The 22,093-nt window shown below is 39.5% G+C and overlaps 1 protein-coding gene across 3 annotated transcripts in view; it reads right to left on the bottom strand.

Moving 5' to 3' along the window:
- Positions 1 to 22,093, bottom strand: part of GNG2 (G protein subunit gamma 2) — a 131,389-nt gene that overhangs the window by 20,576 nt on the left and 88,720 nt on the right. For all 3 annotated transcript variants that reach the window (XM_024734729.1, XM_024734728.1, XM_024734730.1), the window contains one exon: positions 6,325 to 6,440. In XM_024734729.1, the coding sequence (XP_024590497.1) occupies positions 6,325 to 6,411 (87 nt within the window). In that variant the 5' untranslated portion in view covers positions 6,412 to 6,440. The remainder of the gene's footprint in view (positions 1 to 6,324; positions 6,441 to 22,093) is intronic.

The following is a 22,093-nucleotide window of genomic DNA, read 5'->3' as shown; positions in this document are numbered from 1 at the left end:
CGTACCAAAAAAAAAAAAAAAAAAAAAAAAAAGAAAAGTACATGATATTTAATTGATAAATCTCAATAAAGGAAAGACATTCAAAATTATCATCCAAAATAGTTATATTTTTTAAGAAGGGAGAACTTTATGTGGCCTGAAAACTAGTCTATTCAGAAAACTACATTTCCTAGGGATTTTGAATAATCAAGCTTTAACAGTACTGCTTCTCTAGCTCCTAGGTATAATGCACAAGGCTAAGAATATACTTGGTGCTTAACAAATATCTACTGAATTTTAAAAATTATATCAACCCTCATAAAAATGAAGTTTCATGCTCAATTATTAATGTATGCCTGGGTTCAAATTAAATTTTTTGCTCCACTTTCAGCAAATCAAATGAATTAGGACTGGATATCTTTGAACACAGCCTTTTCCTCTATAAGTCCTAGACATACTATACCTATTTTATTAACCCTGAAAATACTCTCAATTGGCCTATAAGGAAGGTTGAATCTTACTTGTTTCTAATAAGTTGAATGCAAGAATTTTAGGGAAGAGATGTTAAAACTTTCAATTCAAATGCTGGAAAAGTATTTGAAAAGTCCCAAATCTAAGATGTCTGTCCACTCTCTAGAATGAAGCATGATGTCTACCTGGCTTGTTTCTCACTACAGCTTTCCCTGAAGTTCAGTTCCAATGTATTATGAGTCAATTGTCAGAAAGATGACTTACTTATTAGAAACGTTTATATTTGGTTCCATAATTAAACATATTTGTCAGTTATGAAAATCGGTCTGTTCTTTTTATGTTGAACTGTTTTCGAAAGAAGGTATACTATAAATGCTGGCTGCTTATAATCATACATTTGACATGAAACAATTTACCTGTCTTAAAATGATCAATTATGCCCTTCTTTTTGGTATTTCACTGAATTTTATCCTGTTACAATGAGTTTCATTTGGCCAGTGACATCATGCTTGGAATTTCCCAAACTATAAATGTAATTGGAAATGTCTTGCAAAATATAGTTCCTAATGTCTTGTTATATGACACTCTTAGTCTGTGAACTTAAAGCTATCCACTAACAAAAATGTTTTCTGACTGCCTGCATATCTCATCACCAAGAATTAGACAACAAGGTCTTTGACATTGAGGACTGTGTAGTCTAGTTTGAAAAATTATCTGATGAAGGTAAAATTATTTAGTGCATTGACTAGTAAGTAGGATCAGAATGGAAAAGGAGATTCATGAACAAGTGGGGATTTAAGCTGACCTGTAAGAGAGGAGTAAGACTTGGATAATGCCCTAGTCTAGCTGGGCTGCTGTAATAAAATACCAAAAATGGGTGGATTGTAAACAACAGAAATTGATTTCTCAGAGCTCTGGAGGATGTAACGTCTAAGATCAAGGTGCCAGCAGGTTTAGTGTCTGTTGAGGGTCTTGCTTCCTGGTTCATAGATGCCCGTGTTCTTGCTGTAACCTCACATGGTAGACGGGGCAAGGGAGTTCTCTGAGTCTTTATAAGGGCACTAATTACATTCCAGAGGGCTCTGCCTTCATGACCCAATCACTTCCCAAAGGCCCCACCTCCAAATACTATTCCATTGGGTGTTAGGATTTTAACATATGAATTTTGGGAGGGACACAAACATTAGTTCTATAGGACATAGGAAAAGAATAAGAGGAAGGGCGTTCTCAGTGAGGGATCCAGAATAACTAGAGAGATGGGAATCTGCATAGCATATTCTTGAGATAGTGAGAAGAGCCAGTTGGAAAGGTCTATTGGAACCATTTGGGAGAAATGAGAAATAAATTTGACATTTTTATGTGCAATTTAAAGAGCATCCAACTAGATAAGAAGCAATCATTTCACCCAGGCTCCTGGCCTTGGCTTTCTTTTGCACTTACATCTACATTATTCATGATGTCAACAACACCCTCTGTTAAAGGGCGTTCTTCTAGCTTACAATGATTCTCACCCCTCCTTAACTATCTGTTCCCTTCCCAACCATATGGGTGGGTTGGTTCCTAGGAGCCATGTTTGTGCAACGTGGTTCAATTCTAGCGTCAGTTGACTGAAGCTGCATGGCTCATCCTTGGTAGAACAAATATACCACTCTAGGAATATGGGAGTGAGATTAAAAGGGTTGACGTGAATCTATCTCTTTCTTCGTGGAGCTGAAAGTATGACATGTGAGCCTCAGAGCCCTGGGCAGCCACCTTGTGTCTGCCATATGGAACAGGCAGCTGAGAAATCTATTCCTCTCAGGAAAAGAAAGAGGCAGCTATACAGGGAGAAACAGAGGCATATCACAGAGCACTTGCAGTTCCCGCTGGCCTTCCAGCTCTCACTCCCCCTGCTTAATCAACTACATTTCTGCTCTTAGATTCTGAGACACCCTGTATCTTTTATAATCCATCCCTTCTTTCTGCTTAAGTCAGCTTGGGTTAGGTTTCTATTATTAGAAACCCAGAGTCCTAACATAATGATGAATAAATCGATTTAACTGAAGTCCTACTGTCCTTTGCTTTTACACATGCTCTCTCAACTTGCGCTCTCAGGACAAGCTTTCTTTCACTGGCCTTTGCTCGACAGCAGTGTACCTTGTTGTTTTGTACATCTGAGTGTCACAGTTTCCACAACCTCTCTCTGCTCCTTTCCCCAGAGCCCTTCTCAGCTTTCTTTGGTTTCTCTTTCCTTTTTCTCCTTGAATGAAATGCTAACAAAGAAACACAGAGAGGCTGGGAGTATCATTTATATATGCCTGAGGCTTATGAACAGATAATGGGTTCATTAGTCCAAATCTCTCAGGATCTGTGATGCAAAGGGATAGGAAACAAGAAGGTTTAAAAATGAATATGTTATTCAGACCCTCTCAAGGTAGGGCCTCTCCAGGTTATTCTGGAGGCCACAGGAGGGATAAGGCCACCCCCTGCTTAAGGGACTTTTGACAGCTCCAGTGTCAGCTGTGTCCCCTTTTCCTTGTTCCTTTTTTTAAAAAAATTATTTATTTATTTATTTTGGCTGCACCGAGTCTTACTTGTGACACATGGGATCTTTAGCTGCAGACTTCTTAGTTGTGACATGCGGACTCTTAGTTGCGGCATGCATGCAGGATCTAGTTCCCTAACCAGGGATAGACCCTGGGCCCCCTGCACTGGGAGCACAGAGTCTTACCCACTGGACTACCAGGGAAGGCCCTCCTTTTCCTTGTTCCTTGTTGCCTCAGCTGTACTAGGCTCTGCCAGATGGACATAAAGCCACTGCCACCTTTATAGCTTGAAGAGGTCACTACTCTAATTGGAAAATCAGAAACCTGAGATCTTCAGAGAGAAGCCCCTTCTTGCTGACGGGATCATGTACCAAAAGTAGGTGGAGAAGCCTGACCACTCAGAAGCCTGGAAGGGACTCCAAAGGGCAAGTCCTAAACCAGCTAGCTGCCAACAGTGTCAACACAGTCGCAGTTTTACCCAAGAGCTAAACTAAAAATAATCTGACACTTCACCACAGCATGCCTGCCTGGCTCTGATGCGCAGAACAAATGCTGAGATACAGGCTGCCACTGCATTTCCAACAATTTCAGGTCTAATGACGTCAAGAGGAATTCAGAGATATGAAAGTGACGATCATGTAGGAAGGCAGTCACTCATTGTTCAGCTCATTAGGCTAATGCTTTGTCGCTCTAAAACAGATAGTGATTTATTTGGTGTCTTCAGAAGCAGTATTCAAAGGGAATCAGGGTGTGGTGTGGACTCCTTTCTCATGGTATTTGGTAATTATGCTTTTTGGATATCTTATTTGTGTTAATAATAGGTCTTGTTCATTTTTTGGGCAACCTCTTACCAGACTAGGAGATCCTTGAGAGCAAGAATCGTGTCTTCTTTTTCATCTAGCTCTATACCTCTATAGAGCTAGATCTACAGAGATCTGACAAGGCCTGGCGATTTAGAACACTCTCAATAAAATATTTATTGATTAAAGGAATAAATGAATAACCGAAAAATAGCAAAAATCCAACCTAATGATGAAGGTTTGGGAAAGTGTCTTAAAGCATATAATGACTGAGTCTTCAAGGAGTCATGGAATTGGTAAAGCAGAAACGTAGAGAGGAGGAGAGTGAATGTTAAAGGCATTTGAAATTGCCATCAAGGGAATTAAAAATGGTTCAATATAGTATGTGGGTGAGAGAAAGGGGATGAAGCCGAAAAGTGGGGCAGGGGCTTTGCTATAGAGTTTGAATTTCATTTTCCAGGTGATGGGAATCGTGAAAAGATCTTCAGTAAGAGAGGAACCTAATGAGGTTTTCTTGTAGAAAGCTGTCTGTGGCCACATGGAGAGTAAGCAACAGCAGGGATGGAGATGGGGTTGAGACAGGATTGCAAAGATCAGCTAAGAGCACCTTTCAATCAGTAATTCAGGTGAGAGGTGATGAAGGTCTGACCTATGGCTGAAAAGGTTTGGTTTTGTCCTGTTCTTCCCACTGTCAGCTTTTCATCACCACCAACACCATCACACCCTCCTTCAGGATGTGGGCCTGGGGATGCTGAGTAGTAACAGAAAATGCCAAACACTGCAGTGCTTTTCAAACACTTTTTTCTTCGTTGGGCCACGCCAAAAGGCAAGGTGGCATTTTCCAGAAGGTCCATGGGCAGAACCAAAAACAAACAAAGAACCGAATGACTCTTTTTGGTGCCACAATCTTTGGGACACCTCACTTCTCTCAGCAGGTACTGTGCGCACTTGCCATGTTATACTTTTTTTAAGAAAGGAAATAAAAAAAGAAGAGGCAAAAAAGGAGAAGAGGAAGGTAAAAAAAGCACAAGACAGATGGTGAAGACCCTTTATCATATTCATAAATAAAGAATTAAAGTTATTGCAAGAAAGAAGCTGTTTACATTTTGTGGTCCATTACCAGGACTTGAATTTTACAAAGCAGATTCAGGATAGATGGAAATTTGCTCAGTTTACTTATGGAGGAAGACCAGCTCTCCCTTCATGCTCTAGCCCAGACCTGATGGGAGTTGTAAGGAGCAAACCCCTTCCTATAGGACCATGGTTCCCAACCTTAACTATACATTGGAATTAACTGATAATTAAAAGAAATACTGCTGCCTGAATCATACCCTAATAGACTCTAATTTAATTGGTCTACAGTGTGGTCTTAGAATTGGTCCTTTTATAAAATTCCCTGGGTGATATGAATATACAGGTGGGCTGAGAACCACTGCTATACACCAGTGGTCAGCAAAGTTTTTCTCTAAAAGGCCAAAGAGTAAAAATTTTAGGCTTTGTGGGTCACAGGGTCTCTGCTGCAACTACTCTACCCTGCTGTAGTGTGAAAGTAGCCACAGACAGTATGTAAATGAATGGGTAGGGCTGTGTTCTAACAAAGCTTTATTGAGAAAAACAGTCAGTGGGCTGGACTTGGCTCATGAGCCATAATTTATTGACCCTTGTTTTAGAATCACATTCCAAAGGATGGCTGGATTGTTCAGATTGCTAAGTCAGGTATGGACGAATCTTCCAGTTTAAAAAAGGCATCTGAAAGAATGTTCTAATTTTAGTAAAATGAGATATGTTGCTGAGTTCCATTTCATAAAATGCTCAGGTCTTCTGGGAAAGTGAAGCTTTGATAGTTGACATAAATTTACTTTACTAACCTACAGTAGCTATCTGTGTGGGTTAATTTACACTGAAAATCTGCCAACAAAAGGTTTATAGTCCTGGCTTAATATGTTAGGTCCAACTTAAGGCAAAGCTGTCAGGTTAGATCTGGGGAGTGAGAGAAAGAAAGAAGTGGAGTATTAAGTTCCATGAAACCTCTATGCTGTTTGACTTCTCAGGGAGACCACAAGTGGTTTTTGCGTTCTGAAGAAAAAAAACTCCAGTAAGGTATAAAGAAGAAAAAAAATAACAGGCAGTGGTGGACAGAAGGATTAGACATGAAGATAGACACTAAAAATTAGAACCAACATAAGGACAGAAAAAATTAAACCCAAGTGAGAAGGGGCTCTTTACAAGGTCAGAGAAATGAATTGGTAGATTTCTATGTTTTATGGGTTTTCCAAATCCCTTGACTAGAATTCAGCCATGAGCCTAAGTTTTGTTTTGATGTCCACAGAGAGAACCAGTTTTAATTTATACTACCATTTTATTCTGGAGAAATCCAGAGGAGGCAAAGACACATTAGAAAAATGAACTTCTGCCTAACCATTAAGTTTCTCTTCCACCATCACTGGTTTCATCACTCTCCATAGAAAAGTAGCCAAATGACACATGGCTGCAAGTCATGCTCCTGACAGTAAAGGCTAGCTGAGCTGTGTGGGTTACGCCATCCTTACCTTTATCCTATCGATATTGGCTTCCATCTTCAGCTGTTCTACCAGTTTCCTGGCTTGAGCTATGCTGGCGGTGTTGTTGCTGGCCATTGGAATGCTGGGTGGGTTTTTCAGACACACTGGGAAAGAAAACAAGGAGGAAAAATGCATCAGAGAATTCTCCAGCTGCCAAATGTGCAGATTCATCATAGCTGGGGGATCCCCTCAAAATGGCTATAGTCAGGCCAGGCTCCTCCAGCCATCTACATCCCCAATCCAGCACTGAGTCTGCATGGCAGGCAGGCCAGAAGATGAGGTTTGCTTTTCCAACTCCCTACGTCTGCCCTTCCATCCTTCTTTGGGGAAAAAAAAAAAAGAAGAAAGTTCATCAAATCAAATCAGATAAGATATGCTGCCACATTAAGAAAGCAAGTTATTAAATTTATGTCAATTTATGAAATAAGTTCAAAATGGTAAGGGTGACAGTATGCATAATGACTGTTGTTATTTACTGGGTACTGCTATTGTTAGATACTGTGTTAAGTGCCCTCAGAGGATGAGGAATGAAAGGTGAGCAGAGGCAGGAATGGCAAATTATATAATCCCTAAGGACTAAGAACACTATGCTTACAATGTTCTCTTGATGGGCTCAAATGCTGACTCTCTGGTTAACTGTAAGTACCTCAGTCTATTATACTGCAGAGACACTGCAACAGGACTTGTGGCTTTTCTGTGTTATTTATCCGGCACAGTCTATTTGAAATATGGCTTGATTCACAACCAATTACTTTACTCATAATTCTTCAGGAACAAACTATAATGTCAAGGGGTAGGCGTTGCTATGTCTAAATTGTTACTTGCATCGATGAGTAGACCAGTGGTATTCTAAATTAAGTACAACAGACTTAATACTTTTATGAATATGGAATGGAACATAAATGTTTAGAGAGTGGAGTTCTGTACCTATGTAGATGGTGAGATGGTTTCTTTGTCTCTGGCTCTACCAGACCCACTCCCATCCTTGTCCCCCAATCCCTTCAAGTCCTATCCCAATTTCATTTCTCTTCTAATTATTTCTTGACCCACCATCTCACTGTATTCTTGTTGCTCATCTCAGAAAGTATCTTATTTATTTTCAGTACCCATTTCCCCCACATTCTCATCAGGTCTTGCTCCATGTCAAGGTGCCATATACTGTTTCAGGACCGTCAATGTAAATTTGCCCCTTGAGGTCACTGACACCCAATAGTGAAGGAGTGTCTAAGAGCTGCAATTTAACTAGAGTGCACGACCCAAGAAATGAGAAACATTAAACACTGCTTCAGTCACCACCAGTCATATCTTGTTCCGAAGATATTATATTAAAAACCGTGACTTCTACTAGCTTTGGGGAATATTTTTATCTAGGGATAAAGTAGGATCAGGCTACTATCTCAAAAAGGAAAGAGGACACATAGAAAACCTACAGAAAGAAAAATAACCCATAATAAGTTCAGTACATAGGTTTTTACATATCCATGAAAATCAAGAAATGATTTTTATTTTAATTACCAAAAAAGCAAAAGTCTATAAATTATCTTCTTTGGTTCTTATTTTTTGACATTTAACTCTCTGTAAACGAAGAGGTCCCTTCATGGATAGTGTTATTTTATAAAGAATACTGCAAAAGCCAGCCCAACAACATTTGTAGTATAAATTGGAGGACAGTAAACTGTTCCCTCAATTTATTTTCAAAGGGTTTGGAGACAATAAAATGGGAAGGAAGACTGAAAGAATTTTGAAGCCACAAAGATCTCTGAACTCTACTTTCAAATGCTTGAAGATCAAGGGAGGGATCCTGCATGCAAAAACAAACAAACAAAAAAGGAAGCTTTAACAACAACTGCGATTTCATCAGCATGGTTAGGGACCTAATCATCTTAGCCCCACAGGGAAATTATGTGCCCCCAAATCAAATGGACATCCACCAGCCTTGCAAAACTTCACAGGGCCAAGATGGAGTATTGACTTATCCAGTAGAGTAGCCTAACTCTTCCAGTGATCCAAAGTGGAAGGAGCCCTGGTCTACAGGCCTCTGGACACTGTTCTGTAAAGTTCATGTTTCCTCCAAACTAGAATTTATCACACTAGAATACAGACTATCACAGAATTTCCAAATCCTCATTGGGCCTGAGGGAGCTCTCAGAGTCTGGTCAGCTATTCTTCTGCCCTTGAATCTAAACCAGATAACACAGTAACCTGTAGCAGAGACCACTGCTTGCTCCCAATACCCCTTTTCCTCTTCTTCATTAGTGATAACAATTTTTTTTTTCTTTTTAACAGAGACCACAAGAACCTTGAATTTTATTTGGGGACATTTTGCTGAAAGATGCATTCTCAGGCTCCTTTGCAGCTTGGTGTGCTGATATGACTAAGTTTGGCCAATGAGACATAAGCAGAAGTGTCGTGAAGGGAAGGGATGTGCCCTTTGCCTCCCCTTCTTCCTGTTACTGGCCTAGAAGGTAGTCATATTGACCACAGAGCTCCATCTTGAACACCTGGGCTACACTCCAGGAGGAGCAGGAAGGATCTGGGTCCTTACTGATACTGTAGAGACACCATGCCAGCTGTGAACTGGCTGCCATCTATGTGAAGAGAAATAAGCACCTATCTTGTTTACACCGCTATTATTAAGGGTTTCTCTACTGTTGGCTCACAGGTCTGCCATTAACTGATTAAATAACCCATTATTTTTATTTGAGTATCCAGGAAAGTCTATGTCCTAATGCCTGTTAATGTTCCCTGGAAAAAGCTGTAGCTGTCCCGAGGAGGCTGAGATGGAAAGTGTATGAGTTTTCTATTGCTGCTGTAACACCTTACTACAAATTTAGTAGCTTAAAGAATATAAATGTATCTTAAAAGTTCTGCAGGTTAGAAGTCTGAAAGAGATCCCACTGGGCTAAAGTCAAGATATTGGCAGGGCTTCATTCCTTCTGGAGGTCTAAAGGAAAACGTCTCCTTTCCTCCCATAGCTTCTAAAGGTTGCCGGCATTCCTGGGCTCTTGGCTTTTTTCTTCATCTTCAAAACCAACAAAGGTGAGTTGACTCCTTCTCACACTACATCACTCTAACCTCTTCGGTAGTCACCTCTCTCTCTGACTCTCCTCTGCCTCCTTCTGCCACTATTAGGAACCATTGTAACCACACTGGGTCCACTCTGATAATACAGGATAATCTCTGTATCTTTAGGTCAACTGATTAGCAACCTTAATTCCCTTTGCCATGTAATATAACACTCTGCAGGTTCCAGGTATGGGGACATGGACATCTTTGGGGGCCTTTATTCTACCTACGATGGAAGGAGACTTCTGTGCAGGTAGAGAAGGAAAGTGGAAAGGTGGGATGCTGAGGTGGTAAAGAAGAGGGATGGGGCAGGATGTAAGATTAGAAATGCTGGGGAGAGAACAAATAAAACCTAAATGGACTTAAGAAAAAAACGTAGACAAAGGCTTTGGTTTGTGCTTCTAACTTTAGGAAGATCCTGTATGTTTTTCTTTCACCATATGACCCAACAAAATCTAGGGCCACTTTCAGAATCACTTAGTGCATTTTCCTCTTTTTCACATCCGGCTGCTTTCCTGTAAAAGCAATGAAGAAATCCCCCTCCTGAAAACTGAAAGAACTGTACAGTCCTAGACCAGTGTTCCAAAGAAGTATGTGATATTGAGATTTATAAGAAATATATATTTGGTCTTTGACCTATTCTTGGCACAGAGCTCCTAAAACCCTTGGAATCTCCCGTGGTAAGACCAATAAAGGTCTTTTGTTAATGAGGTGACTTTTGGAAAGCCCTTAGGCAACCTGAGGATGGGGGAGCTGTTTGCCACGAGAACCAACCATGTGATTAGAGGGTTGAAACTTTCAGAACTCACCCCCAACCCCAACCTCCTGGAAGGAAAAAAGGGCTGAAGGTTGAATCAGTTGCCAGTGGCCATTAAATCTAATTAATCACAACTATGTAAAGAAGGCTCCATAAAAACCCAAAAGGACACGGTTTGGAGAGCTTCCAGGTTGGTGAACACGTGGAGATGCTGGAAGAGTGGCCCACCCAGAGAGGGTATGGGAGCTCTGAACCCTTGATCCATACCTTGCCCTTTGCATCTCTTCCATCTGGTTGTTCCTGAGTTACATTCCTTTATAATAAACTGGTAACCTAGTATGTAAAATGTTTCTCTGAGTTCTGTAATAGTAAATTAATCAAAACCAAGGAAGAGGTCATGGGAATCTCTGATTTATAGCCAGTCAGTCAGAAGTACAGGTAACAACCTGGGCTTGCAATGGGGGGCCTGAATTGTGTTCGTGGGTAGGGGGAGGAGAAGGCAGTCTTGTAAGATAAACCCTTAACCTGTGGAACCTGATGCTATCCCTGGGTAGGCAGTGTCAGAATTAAAGAATTAAGTTAAACTGTAGGACATTCAACTGGTGTCAGAGGATTGTTTATTGGTGTGAAGGGAACTGCCCCCCTCCACACACTGGGATTGGGTCCTGGAGCCCTACTGAAGTATGTATTTTCCTAAAAAGTGACTATGGTAAATAAGAAAAAGTTAGCTTATCTTCTAAGCTTGAAGCATTTGGACAATGCATCACACACACTCACACACACACACACACACACACACACACCTCTTTTCATCTTACAAATCTGAAACTCTGTACCCATTAAACAATAACACCCATTCCTTTCTCCCCCAGCCTGGGAAACCACCATTCTACTTTCCGTCTCTATGATTTTGATTACTCTAGGTACCTCACAGAAGTGGAATCATACAGTGTTTGTCTTTACATGACTGTCCTGTTTCACTTAGCATAATGTCCTCAAGGTTCATTCATGTTGTAGCATGTGTCAGAATTTCCTTCCTTTTTAAGGCTGAATAATATTACATTCTATGTATACACCATATTTTATCAATTCATCTGTTGATGGACACTTGGGATGCTTTCACGTTCTAGCTACTGTGAGTAATGCTGCTGTGAATATGGGAGTACACATATCTCTTCAAGACTCTGCTTTCAGTTCTTTTGAGTATATACCCAGAAATGGAGTTGTTGGATCATATAGGGTAAGTCTATTTTTAATTTTTTGAGGGACAGCAATACTGTTTTCCGTAGCAGCTGTACCATTTTACATTATCACTAAAAGTGCACAAGGTTCCAGTTTCTCTTCATCCTCATAAACACATTCTTTTTTTTTTTCTTTTTTTAAAATAGTAGCCATCCTAATGGGTGTGAGGGGGTACCTCATTATAGTTCAATTTGCATTTCCCAAATGAGTAGTGATACGACTTTTCATGTGTTCATTGGCCATTTGGATATCTTTTTTTGGAGAAACGTCTATTCAAGCCTTTTAAAATCAGGTTTGTTTTTGTTGAGTTTTAGGAATTTTCTATATATTCTGGATACCAATCTCTAATCAGATATATGGTTTGCAAATATTTTCTCTCATTCCATGGATTGCCTTGTCACTCTGTTGATAGTGTACTTTGATGCATAAAAGTTTTTAATTTTCATGAAGTCAAATTTTTCTATTTTTTCCTTTGGTTGCCTATGCCTTTGGTGTTAGAGCCGGGAAATCACTGCCAAAACTAAAGTTGTGAATGTTATGCTCCATTATTTTGAAGGAGAAAAGAATATGCCACTCTAAGATATGTCACTATGGCATACTGGTTATTTTGAATTGAAGTTAGTTAAGAAAATAGCCAGTGCAAGAAGAATACCCTCACTCTATTTGTCCCCCTGAAAGCAGGAAATAATCTCCTGTGTGAAGGCACCCTCCCTCTACCAGGAAGGTAGAAGGCATCCTTATTGCCAGAGACAGGAAATTCAGAGCCCAGAAGGCTGTATCGACAAACCTTGTTACTTCTTCAGTAATTTGCTATCCCAAGCCCAGGTCCATTCATCTTGTTGATTCTTCACAAACGTATTGTTTCCCTGTCTAAAAGGTATAAAAGCTGCCTGCTTTGGTCACTTCTTTGAGTCTCATTTCTTTATGGGCTCATGTATATGTACAAAATTAAATTTGTTTTTCTCCTATTAATCTTTTTTTTTTTTTTTTTGCGGTACGCGGGCCTCTCACTGTCGTGGCCTCTCCCGTTGCGGAGCACAGGCTCCGGACGCGCAGGCTCAGCCTCCACGGCTCACGGGCTCAGCCGCTCTGCGGCATGTGGGATCTTCCTGGACCGGGACACGAACCCGTGTCCCCTGAATCGGCAGGCGGACTCTCAACCACTGCGCCACCAGGGAAGCCCTCTCCTGTTAATCTTATGTCAATTTAATTATTAGACAAGCCAAAGAATCAAGAATGGAGGAAGGGGAAAGTTTTCCTCCTCTCCAGTTTTGGTGCCAAAAGTAGGGCTCTGCCCTGCCTGTACACTGTTCACTCTCGGGCTGTGGCAGCTGAGAGACCCTGGGAGCTCTGGTGGGTGCTGGCAGAAGGAAAGAATTCGTACCAAATCAGTCTCCCAGGTCTCTGCCTGCAAGGTCTCATAGAAGTGAGAATGGTAAGAATCCTTTTCTTTTTCTAAATTCAGATTAGTAGGAGAAAATATGTTTATGAATTAGTTCCTTGGATATGGTGACTTGTAAAGATATGTTGTGAGTACTCTTGTTATCTATTTATTCTTTTTCTCCCAGAGATGGTTATTGTTTTCCTTTTTCTCTGCCTTTTGTGTCATTTCTCATAAGGAGAAAAACCATAGGGCAGAACACAGGCATAGGTTCTAGAAGCCTGTTGTCTGATCTGGTTTCACACACCGGTGAGTTCACGGTTCTCAAGAGACTGGGAGCTATTTAGACAAACTTTGCTCTGGGTCCTCTAATGTAAAAACTGGGTGAAGTTTTCCTTTCATCTTGTTCTATGTCCTGAAAGCATAACTCTATGAGCAGTGAGAAACCAGTAAGAATATTCTCTGGTTTCTGCTAGCCGGAGAATGCAAGTAATAGCTTGCACTTGGTGGCCAGTTGAATAGACTGGATTCCAAGACATGAAGTCACAAGCAATGTTCTCTTTGTCCAACTGTGCCAGCTTTCAGGGAAGTTTGTCATAAGGGGCCTTTGTCATCTCAGCCTTCGTTGTCTTGCTAGTGCTGGAAAAGTCTCATTCTATTAATGCCTGCCTGGTGTCATAGATTAGTAGGTCTGTGACTAGAGTGGCCTCATGCTCTTGTGAGAGACCAGACACACTATTTGCACTATACCGTTCTTACTACCTATGACAACAACGGTCTTTGCTTTCTTAGGTTAAATCTGGAATGAAGTTTCTGGATCTTCTGAGGACTATGTCTTTTGTACTGTCCTTTGTGATGCCTCTTGCATCCATGGTTAAACAGTAAAAAGACTTACTGGTTTGAGTCTCTATTGAGATTAATGTAAGGTCCTCCTCATCAGTGGCCAAAGAATCCTTTGAACTGGCAATATTTGAAAGAAAGAGATTTTTTAAGAGCGCTCTATTTCTAAACGACTGTCTTACTGGTACCTATGGAAAGACCAAATTAAAAAGAGAACACAAGGGCTTCCCTGGTGGCATAGTGGTTGAGAGTCCGCCTGCCGATGCAGGGGACACGGGTTTGTGCCCCGGTCCGGGAAGATACCACATGCCGCGGAGTGGGTAGGCCTATGAGCTTGTACTAAAAAAAAAAAAAAAAAAAAAAAAAAAGAGAACACAAAGGAATATAATGTCTAGCCTTAGAGACCCTCTTAACAAGATGAAAGAACAGACATTTGACTTATAAAAAAAATTAAAGACCACATCCAACATAAATTCCCCCTTAAAAAAATCTGGCCCCATCTCCTCAGTAAATTCCCTTAGCTCCCCAAACTCCTCCACCTTCCCCTTAAACACCCAGCTGCCTGTTTTAACTTCCCATTCCCTAAAAGATTTATAGAGAGCACTCTGAGCTCTAGGCCTCAAGTATACAGGTTACTCATGCAAATGCCGAAAGCCAGGAAGTAAATTTAACAGACGTATCCAGGATGGAGAGTAAGGCTTTCTTTGCTATTCCTTACAACTCCTCCTACTTTCCAGGGCTCCATAATCAGGCTCTGCCAGCTTCAGGTCTTTCTATACAACGTCCTTTGTAGATGTACCCTGGACCCCTCCACCCAACACCACAAAGAATTCATATCCCCTGGAAAGCAACAGACCTTTTAAATGACAAAGCCCTTTACCTCCACTTTCAGAAGATCCTACCAAATTTAAAGATGTATTTAAAAGGGTATTGGCCATTTACAGCCCTTCTCCCAGAGGAAACAGATGACCAGAATTTCTCCCAGGCCCTCCTATAAAATGGTCAGGAAATGGACCAGCTGGAGGCTGATGTTTAGCAAATATTACATTATATTATATATTAAATATTATATATGATATGCAAAGGTAGAGGCTTTCCCGCCCAAGGTGAATTGGTCTAAGGTTAAATTGTACACTCAGAAAAAGGAGAACATCCAAAGGCCTTTATAAAATGCTTTGTACAGACTTTTCAAAGGCATACTGCATTAAGCCCTGAAGCTGCAGAATACAGAAATCTTATAATTTCTTCCTTAATATGAAATTTTCTCCTAAATTTAAAAAGGCAAATTCAAAATAGTGTGCCTGGGTGAACTAGTCAACCTCTAAGCATTATGATGGAAGCAGCTACCCAATTCTTTGAAGACAGATTGCAGGAGAAAAAAAGGAACTATAATCAACAATACTTGATTTGCAACTTGAATCTTCAGAAAAACAAAAGCATAGCTCTGAGAGCAGCTCAAAGTCCACTCAGACCTTTTCCCATTTGCCTTCAGGTATTTGCAGATATAATTAAAAAATCAAGACACTGGAAGTACAATTGTCCTGACTTAAGAAAAAGAAGGAAAAAATTAAATAGTAATTACCTTAGACTTTTGATAATAGATATACTCCCAAACTCCTACATTCTTTCCCTGTCCGTTGAAGATGTAAATCTTATCATGTATTTATAAAGCAAACAGCTCAAGAGGTAAATAGAACACTGCTCACAATTGCCTGAGACACAAGATAAAAAAAGGAGGGGGGAGGCTTTTAAAAATACAAACTACTATAAACTCACTTGCCTAAATCTAGTCCACAGCATTCGTAAGATTACTTGTCAAGGACAAACACAAATCTTAAAAGTCTCCTGCACAAACATTAGTAAAAAGCTTTAGCCATTTAAGAGAATAAGCTTAACTTGTTCTGTCCTACAGAGATATAATTTGAATTCAACTGTTATTTATAAGCTAGTGAGTGTTATTTTATTGTACCTGATTCATGGCTAAAGTTTTAGAACAAAAGCTATAAAGTCTCTGGGTCTGTCTGTATGTTTACATATGTCTATAAATCTATGTTATGTATATGTGATATTTTTCTACCTCTGTATGGTATTGCCAAAATAATTTTGTAAATGAGCTCTATTTAACTGGCTTAAACTTAAGCTCTTATGAATTAAGCATTCCTAAAACTCAGAAACATAGAAACTAACTCAAATGTTTTTCAAGTTCATGTGATGTGGGATACCCTTTGCTAAATAAATGCTAGTTTAAGTTCGTTAAAATAGACATGTCTTCAGAGTTATCAGCATTAAATATAATGCAGACATGCAACTTTTATTCTACCTGGGTTTACTAGTCAAGAAAGCTCATGTTATCTCTATTGCAAAATTTGTAAACAAGAAAAATAACTTAAAATGATGGCTGGCCACTTTGAAGTCTTAGGAAATTTTCATGAGTGATCTAGATATGACTGTTGGGAACAAGTGAATTAAATAAATGTAAGTGGGCTAAAAATTTTTAAGTGAACTTTTCAATAATAATTATGTTTTATGATATATACTTAAATAGTTTCCCAACTCCCTTTGGTAACTTATACCCTTAGAGTTTTGCTAAGTTAAATTAAATGATAGAAATTTATGGAATATCTAGATAATTTCCAAATAAGACACAGAGACATTAATTATTGAACATGTGTTTATCCACTTTTGGTTTCTGATTACAGAGAAACTAAAGATATTTGGGTCTATTAGTAAATATTATGTACCACATTGAAAGGCTACAATACAAAGAAACATATGCTTTTAGAAATTATAAAATGTATTCATAAATCTGCCAATCCAAGAATGCTGGTATAATGTACAATTCACAACTGCTTACTTCTTGGTTTTTACTAGAAATTAAGGTTTCTACAAATTAAAAATTCTAATTAATAAACGCAATTGGAACTACTAAAAATAATAAGAAAAACATTTCTGTGTAAGAAAAGTAGGTTGTGTTTAGGGTTAAAAAAGGTATGATGGGGATTCAGGAGAAGATGGCAGAAGAGTAGGATGCGGAGATCACCTTCCTCCCCACAGATACATCAGAAATGCATCTACATGTGGAACAACTCCTATAGAACACCCACTGAACGCTGGCAGAAGACCTCAGACCTCCCAAAAGGCAAAAACTCCCCACGTACCTGGGTAGGGCAAAAGAAAAAAGAATAAACAGAGACAAAAGAATAGGGATGGGCCCTGCACCAGTGCGAGGGAGCTGCGAAGGAGGAAAGGTTTCCACAAACTAGGAAGCCCCTTTGAGGGCGGAGACTGCGGGTGGCGGAGTGGGGACGCTTCGGCACCACGGAGGAGAGCACAGCCACCCGGGGGCGGAGGGCAAAGCGGAGAGATTCCCGCACAGAGGGTCGGTGCCGACCAACACTCACCAGCCCAAGAGGCTTGTCTGCTCACCCGCCAGGGCGGGAGGGGCTGGGAGCTGAGGCTCAGGCTTTGCTCGGATCCCAGGGAGAGGACTGGGGCTGGTGGCGTGAACACAGCCTGAAGGGGGCTAGTGCACCACGGCTAGCCAGAAGGGAGTCCGGGAAAACGTCTGGACCTGCCGAAAAGGCAAAAGACTTTTTCTTGCCTCTTTGTTTCCTGGTGCGCGAGGAGAGGGGATTAAGAGTGCTGCTTAAAGGAGCTCCAGAGATGGCGCGACCCACAGCTATCAGCGCGGACCCCAGAGATGGGCATGAGATGCTAAGGCTGCTGCTGCCACCACCAAGAAGCCTGTGTGCGAGCACAGGTCACTATCCCCACCGCCCCTCCTGGGAGTCTGCACAGCCCACCACTGCCAGGGTCCTGGGATCCAGGGAAAACTTCCCCGGGAGAACGCACAGCGTGCCTCAGGCTGGTGCAACATCCCGCTGGCCTCTGCCGCCGCAGGCTCGCCCCTCATCCGTACCCTTCCCTCCCCCTGGCCTGAGTGAGCCAGAGCCCCCGAATCAGCAGTTCCTTTAACCCTGTCCTGTCTGAGCAAAGAACAGACGCCCTCAGGCGACCTACACGCAGAGGCGGGGTCAAATCCAAAGCTGAACCCCGGGAGCCCTGCGAACAAAGCAGAGAAAGGGAAAAGTCTCCCAGCAGCCTCAGGAGCAGCAGATTAAATCTTCACAATCAATTTGATGTACCCTGCATCTGTGGAATACCTGAATAGACAACGAATCATCCCAAATTGAGGAGGTGGACTTTGGGAGCAAGATAGATGATTTTTTCCCCTTTTCCTCTTTTTGTGAGTGTGTATGTGTATGCTTCTGTGTGAGATTTTGTCTGTATAGATTTGCTGTCACCATTTGTCCTAGGGTTCTGTCCGTCTGTTTTTTGTTTGTTTTCACTTTTTAAAATTTTCTTCTTAATAATTTTTTTTTATTTTAATAACTTTATTTTATTTTATCCTCTTTCTCTTTTTTCTCCCTTTTATTCTGAGCCGTGTTAAAACCCTCCAGAAAGTAGGCATAGAGGGAACTTTCCTCAACATAATAAAGGCCATATATGACAAATCCACAGCCAACATTGTCCTCAATGGTGAAAATCTGAAACCGTGTCCACTAAGATCAGGAACAAGACAAGGTTGCCCACTCTCACCACTCTTATTCAACATAGTTTTGGAAGTTTTAGCCACAGCAATCAGAGAAGAAAAGGAAATAAAAGGAATCCAAATCATAAAAGAAGAAGTAAAGCTGTCACTGTTTGCAGATGACATGATACTCTACATAGAGAATCCTAAAGATGCTACCAGAAAACTACTAGAGGTAATTAATGAATCCGGTAAAGCTGCAGGATACAAAATTAATGCACGGAAATCTCTGTCTTTCTTATACGCTAGTGTAAGAGATATGGGAACATATGTATATGTATAACTGATTCACTTTGCTATAAAGCAGAAACTAACACGCCATTGTAAAGCAATTATACTCCAATAAATATGTTAAAAAAAAAAGGTATGAGGTATGAAGATGCATTTTTCTTAAGGGAAATGAAGATAACTTTATCTTAAAGTAAGGCTTGTTATTTCACAATGGGAAAAAGAGAAACAAAGGACAAGCAAAATGAAAATAGAAAGTTGGGAAGTGAGAGAGAAAGAGAGAATTTTACCTTGGGTAATGGAGTTGGCTAAAATGAATTAATTGTTAATATAAGGGTTTAAAAATAAGCTTTAATATCAACAGTGTGCTTATGTAAAACTAAAGTTTAATTTTCTGCTTAAAGGAGCAAGTTTTATTGAACTCTTGGTCTGCTCCTGATAAGAGATTGTGAAAGGTTTTTCTTTACTTGTAAGTAATCTGCCTAGGAAGCAAAGATTTTATGTTTTACTAAAATAATTTTCTGTGCTTCATGTTGTCTTTATCAGGTCTTTGATAACCTAAGTGAGCCTTAATAATAAGAGCTAAATTCTGCTTAAAACTATGTAACCTTCTGTATTTGCCTTTAAAATCTTTTATCATTTTAATTAAATAATTATTGTTTCATAATTATCTGTGATCTTATTTAGTCAAGTGTCCAAACCCTTTGATATTTTTGACAAACTTCCCCAAATCAAATTCTAAATGAAGTCTTTTGATCTGGAAGTAACTTGGGATTTTCCAGAGGTTCCCTGGAACATCTCAAAAGGTTTGTTCTCTCTGCTTATAAAAAAAAAAAGGAGATGTTTAACTAATTAGGCTTATTTGATATGTTAAATTGCATGGGAAGCATTGTCAAATTATAAGTTAATACAGGCCTGCTTTATGTTATACTTGTATAGGTATATAAGTGTTCCAGAAATTATATGAAATTCCTAGAAATCTGATATGTCCAGGTATAATGTTATTACTAGTTATTATCTTAGAATGTATGTCACAGAAATAACTAAATTTCCTTGTTAATAGCATGGTAATGAGCTTTCATTAGATCTTTAACCCTGGACATTTTAAAGTCTTTTGTCATTTATACTTATTGTTTTACTTTGATGACTTTTGCAAATGTGTTTCATCTTCGGAGAAATTCATGGAAAGGACTCTGAGAAGTACTGTGGAATACAGACTTCTGATAACTTTTAGATCATACCACTGAACTGGGTAAGGATTTATAGAACTCTAAGGAAAACTGGATTCACAAAACTGCTAACAAAAGACCAAGATCGACAAGAATTCATTATTATACATGGAACTGAATGAACTGAAGAGGATGATTATAATTTTTATGACTTTTCATTTGAAACACTGCTGGTTCTTTAATGTTTTGTTTTTCCAGATTTCAGGAAAAAAATTTCCCTTTTCTCTTAAGCTACCCGTGACTTAGAGCAATTTGGTAAATTATACCTCTGTGGACAAAGATGAAACATTTACTTTTTCTCCCTACTTTGTCCCTCAGGAATTAAGAAACTCTCAATGAGTATTCTTATTTTCATGGCAATATAATTATTTGCATAAGTTCAATAAGAATCTGTTTTCCTTGTAACAGGACACAATTGGAAACATTGGTCCAAGGCTTTGACTGGAATGTTGTATTTGAGAGAGACAAACATAGACTCAAATATGACCAGAAAGCTTTAAGGAACTAAAGCTGACTTTATGGAGCCAATAAAACGCCTTGGAAAAATCAGCCAACCCTGTTTACAGGGTTCCTGGCAGCCTTACCAGGTGAGTAAGGAACGTCACCTCCTGGCAGGTCTGGGAGCCTTAGGATATTTTGCTGATTTCAAAAAGAGAAAAATGCATCCAAATCTATAGTTACTGCAAGCAAAGTCTGACAGCAAATTCTCTGCTTCGCTTCCTAGCCTAGAGAGGCTTTTAAGAGTTTAATCTGAGATTTCTTATAAAAAGTTCCAGCAAAGCAAACTTTGAAAGAGTCTCTATGGTTAATCACTAAATAATCAGGCCAAGTTTATTGAAATTAGACTTAATTTGTGAACAAGTTAGTCTTATTGTGGTTATCTTTGTTAGAAATGCAGGTAATTATAGCAAAATGTTTTCCTCCGTTACATTTTCTTCTAAGAGTTTTATAGTTTTAGCTCTTATGTTTATGTCTTTGATCCATTTTGAGTTAATTTTTGTGTATGGTGTGAGGTAAGGGTCCAACTCTATTTTTATTATTATTATTATTGCATGTGGATATCTAGTTTTCCCAGCACCAGTTGTTGAAAAGATTGTTCATTCTCTATTGAATGGTCTCATCACTGTTGTTGAAAATCATTTGACTATATATGCGAGGGTTTATTTCTGGGCTCTCTACTCTATTCCATTGGTCTATGTCTATCTTTATGCCTGTATCATAATTTTTTATTACGGTAGCTTTGTAGTGGGTTTTGAAATTATGAAGTGTGAGTCCTCCAACTTGTTCTTTTTCAAGATTCTTTTTGGCTATTCAGGGCCCTTGACCTTCTACACAAATTTTAGGATGGATTTTTCTATTTCTGCAAAAATTATTGCTGGAATTTTAATACAGATTACATTGAATCTGTAGATTGCTTTGAGTAATACTGATATTTTAACAATATTAATTCTTCCAATCTATGAACATGGGATGTCTTTCTGTTTATTTATGTCTTCTTAAATTTCTTTCAGCAATGTTTTGGAGTTTTTATTGTACAATTCTTTTACCTCCTTAGTTAATTCCTAAGTATTTTATTCTTTTTCATGATATCGGAAATGGAATTGTGTTCTTAATTTCCTTTCCAGCTTGTTTATCATTAGTGTATAGAAATGCTAGACCACTGATTCTTAATGGGGAAGAGGAAACCTTTTGCCTTCCGCCCCTACCTGAGTTGCCTGAGTTGAGAGTAATTGCATGCAGTAAGAAGTGCTGTTGAGGAGAGGGCACTGTACCTTGTGAACATAATGGGGCCAAGATAAAGTGTTGACAGAATCCTGTTAGATGCACAGGCTGTTTCAACAGGCAAGCACAGATACTCTTTGCTAATGTTTCTGTTTCATTTTACATGTAACCCAAATTGGGCTGAAATTATTTTTCTAAGAGGGAAGGAAATGGTTTAAATATACTGACAACTGAAATAGCTAAAAGAAAAAGTAAAATTCTCTGAAAAGATCATGTAGACAAAGCTTTAAAATATACACATATACAGATACAACCCTCTTAAAAATAAACAAACAAAAAAAACCCCTTTTAGTTAATAAGAAAGGGTGATTAATTTATGGACACCACTCCCCCTCACCCCATCAGCCTAGTCTTTAGCCTGCTTTGTGATGCACTGGAGTTTACCTTTGCAGTGGCCCAAACTGACAACCAAGTTATGGCACAGACTATGAGTGGTTATACATCTCTGAATTTGAATCAGGAGGTATAATGCTGCAGATTAATTCTTTCAGAATCCTACAGCCAATATCTCATTTTAAAATTCTAAAGTCTACTCTCTGGAAATTCCAAATGGGGTTCAATTTATTCTCCAAGCCCCACACTAGAACCACCGGCAGTAGTTCTCAGCCAGGGGAGATATCACCCAATAGGAGCCATTTGGA

Source organism: Neophocaena asiaeorientalis, unplaced genomic scaffold, assembly GCF_003031525.2.
Source record: "Neophocaena asiaeorientalis asiaeorientalis breed wild unplaced genomic scaffold, Neophocaena_asiaeorientalis_V1.1 scaffold547, whole genome shotgun sequence".
Taxonomy (NCBI): Eukaryota; Metazoa; Chordata; class Mammalia; order Artiodactyla; family Phocoenidae; genus Neophocaena; species Neophocaena asiaeorientalis.
The sequence above is the reverse complement of the archived record's forward strand: the minus strand, read 5'-3'. Positions and strand labels throughout refer to the sequence as shown.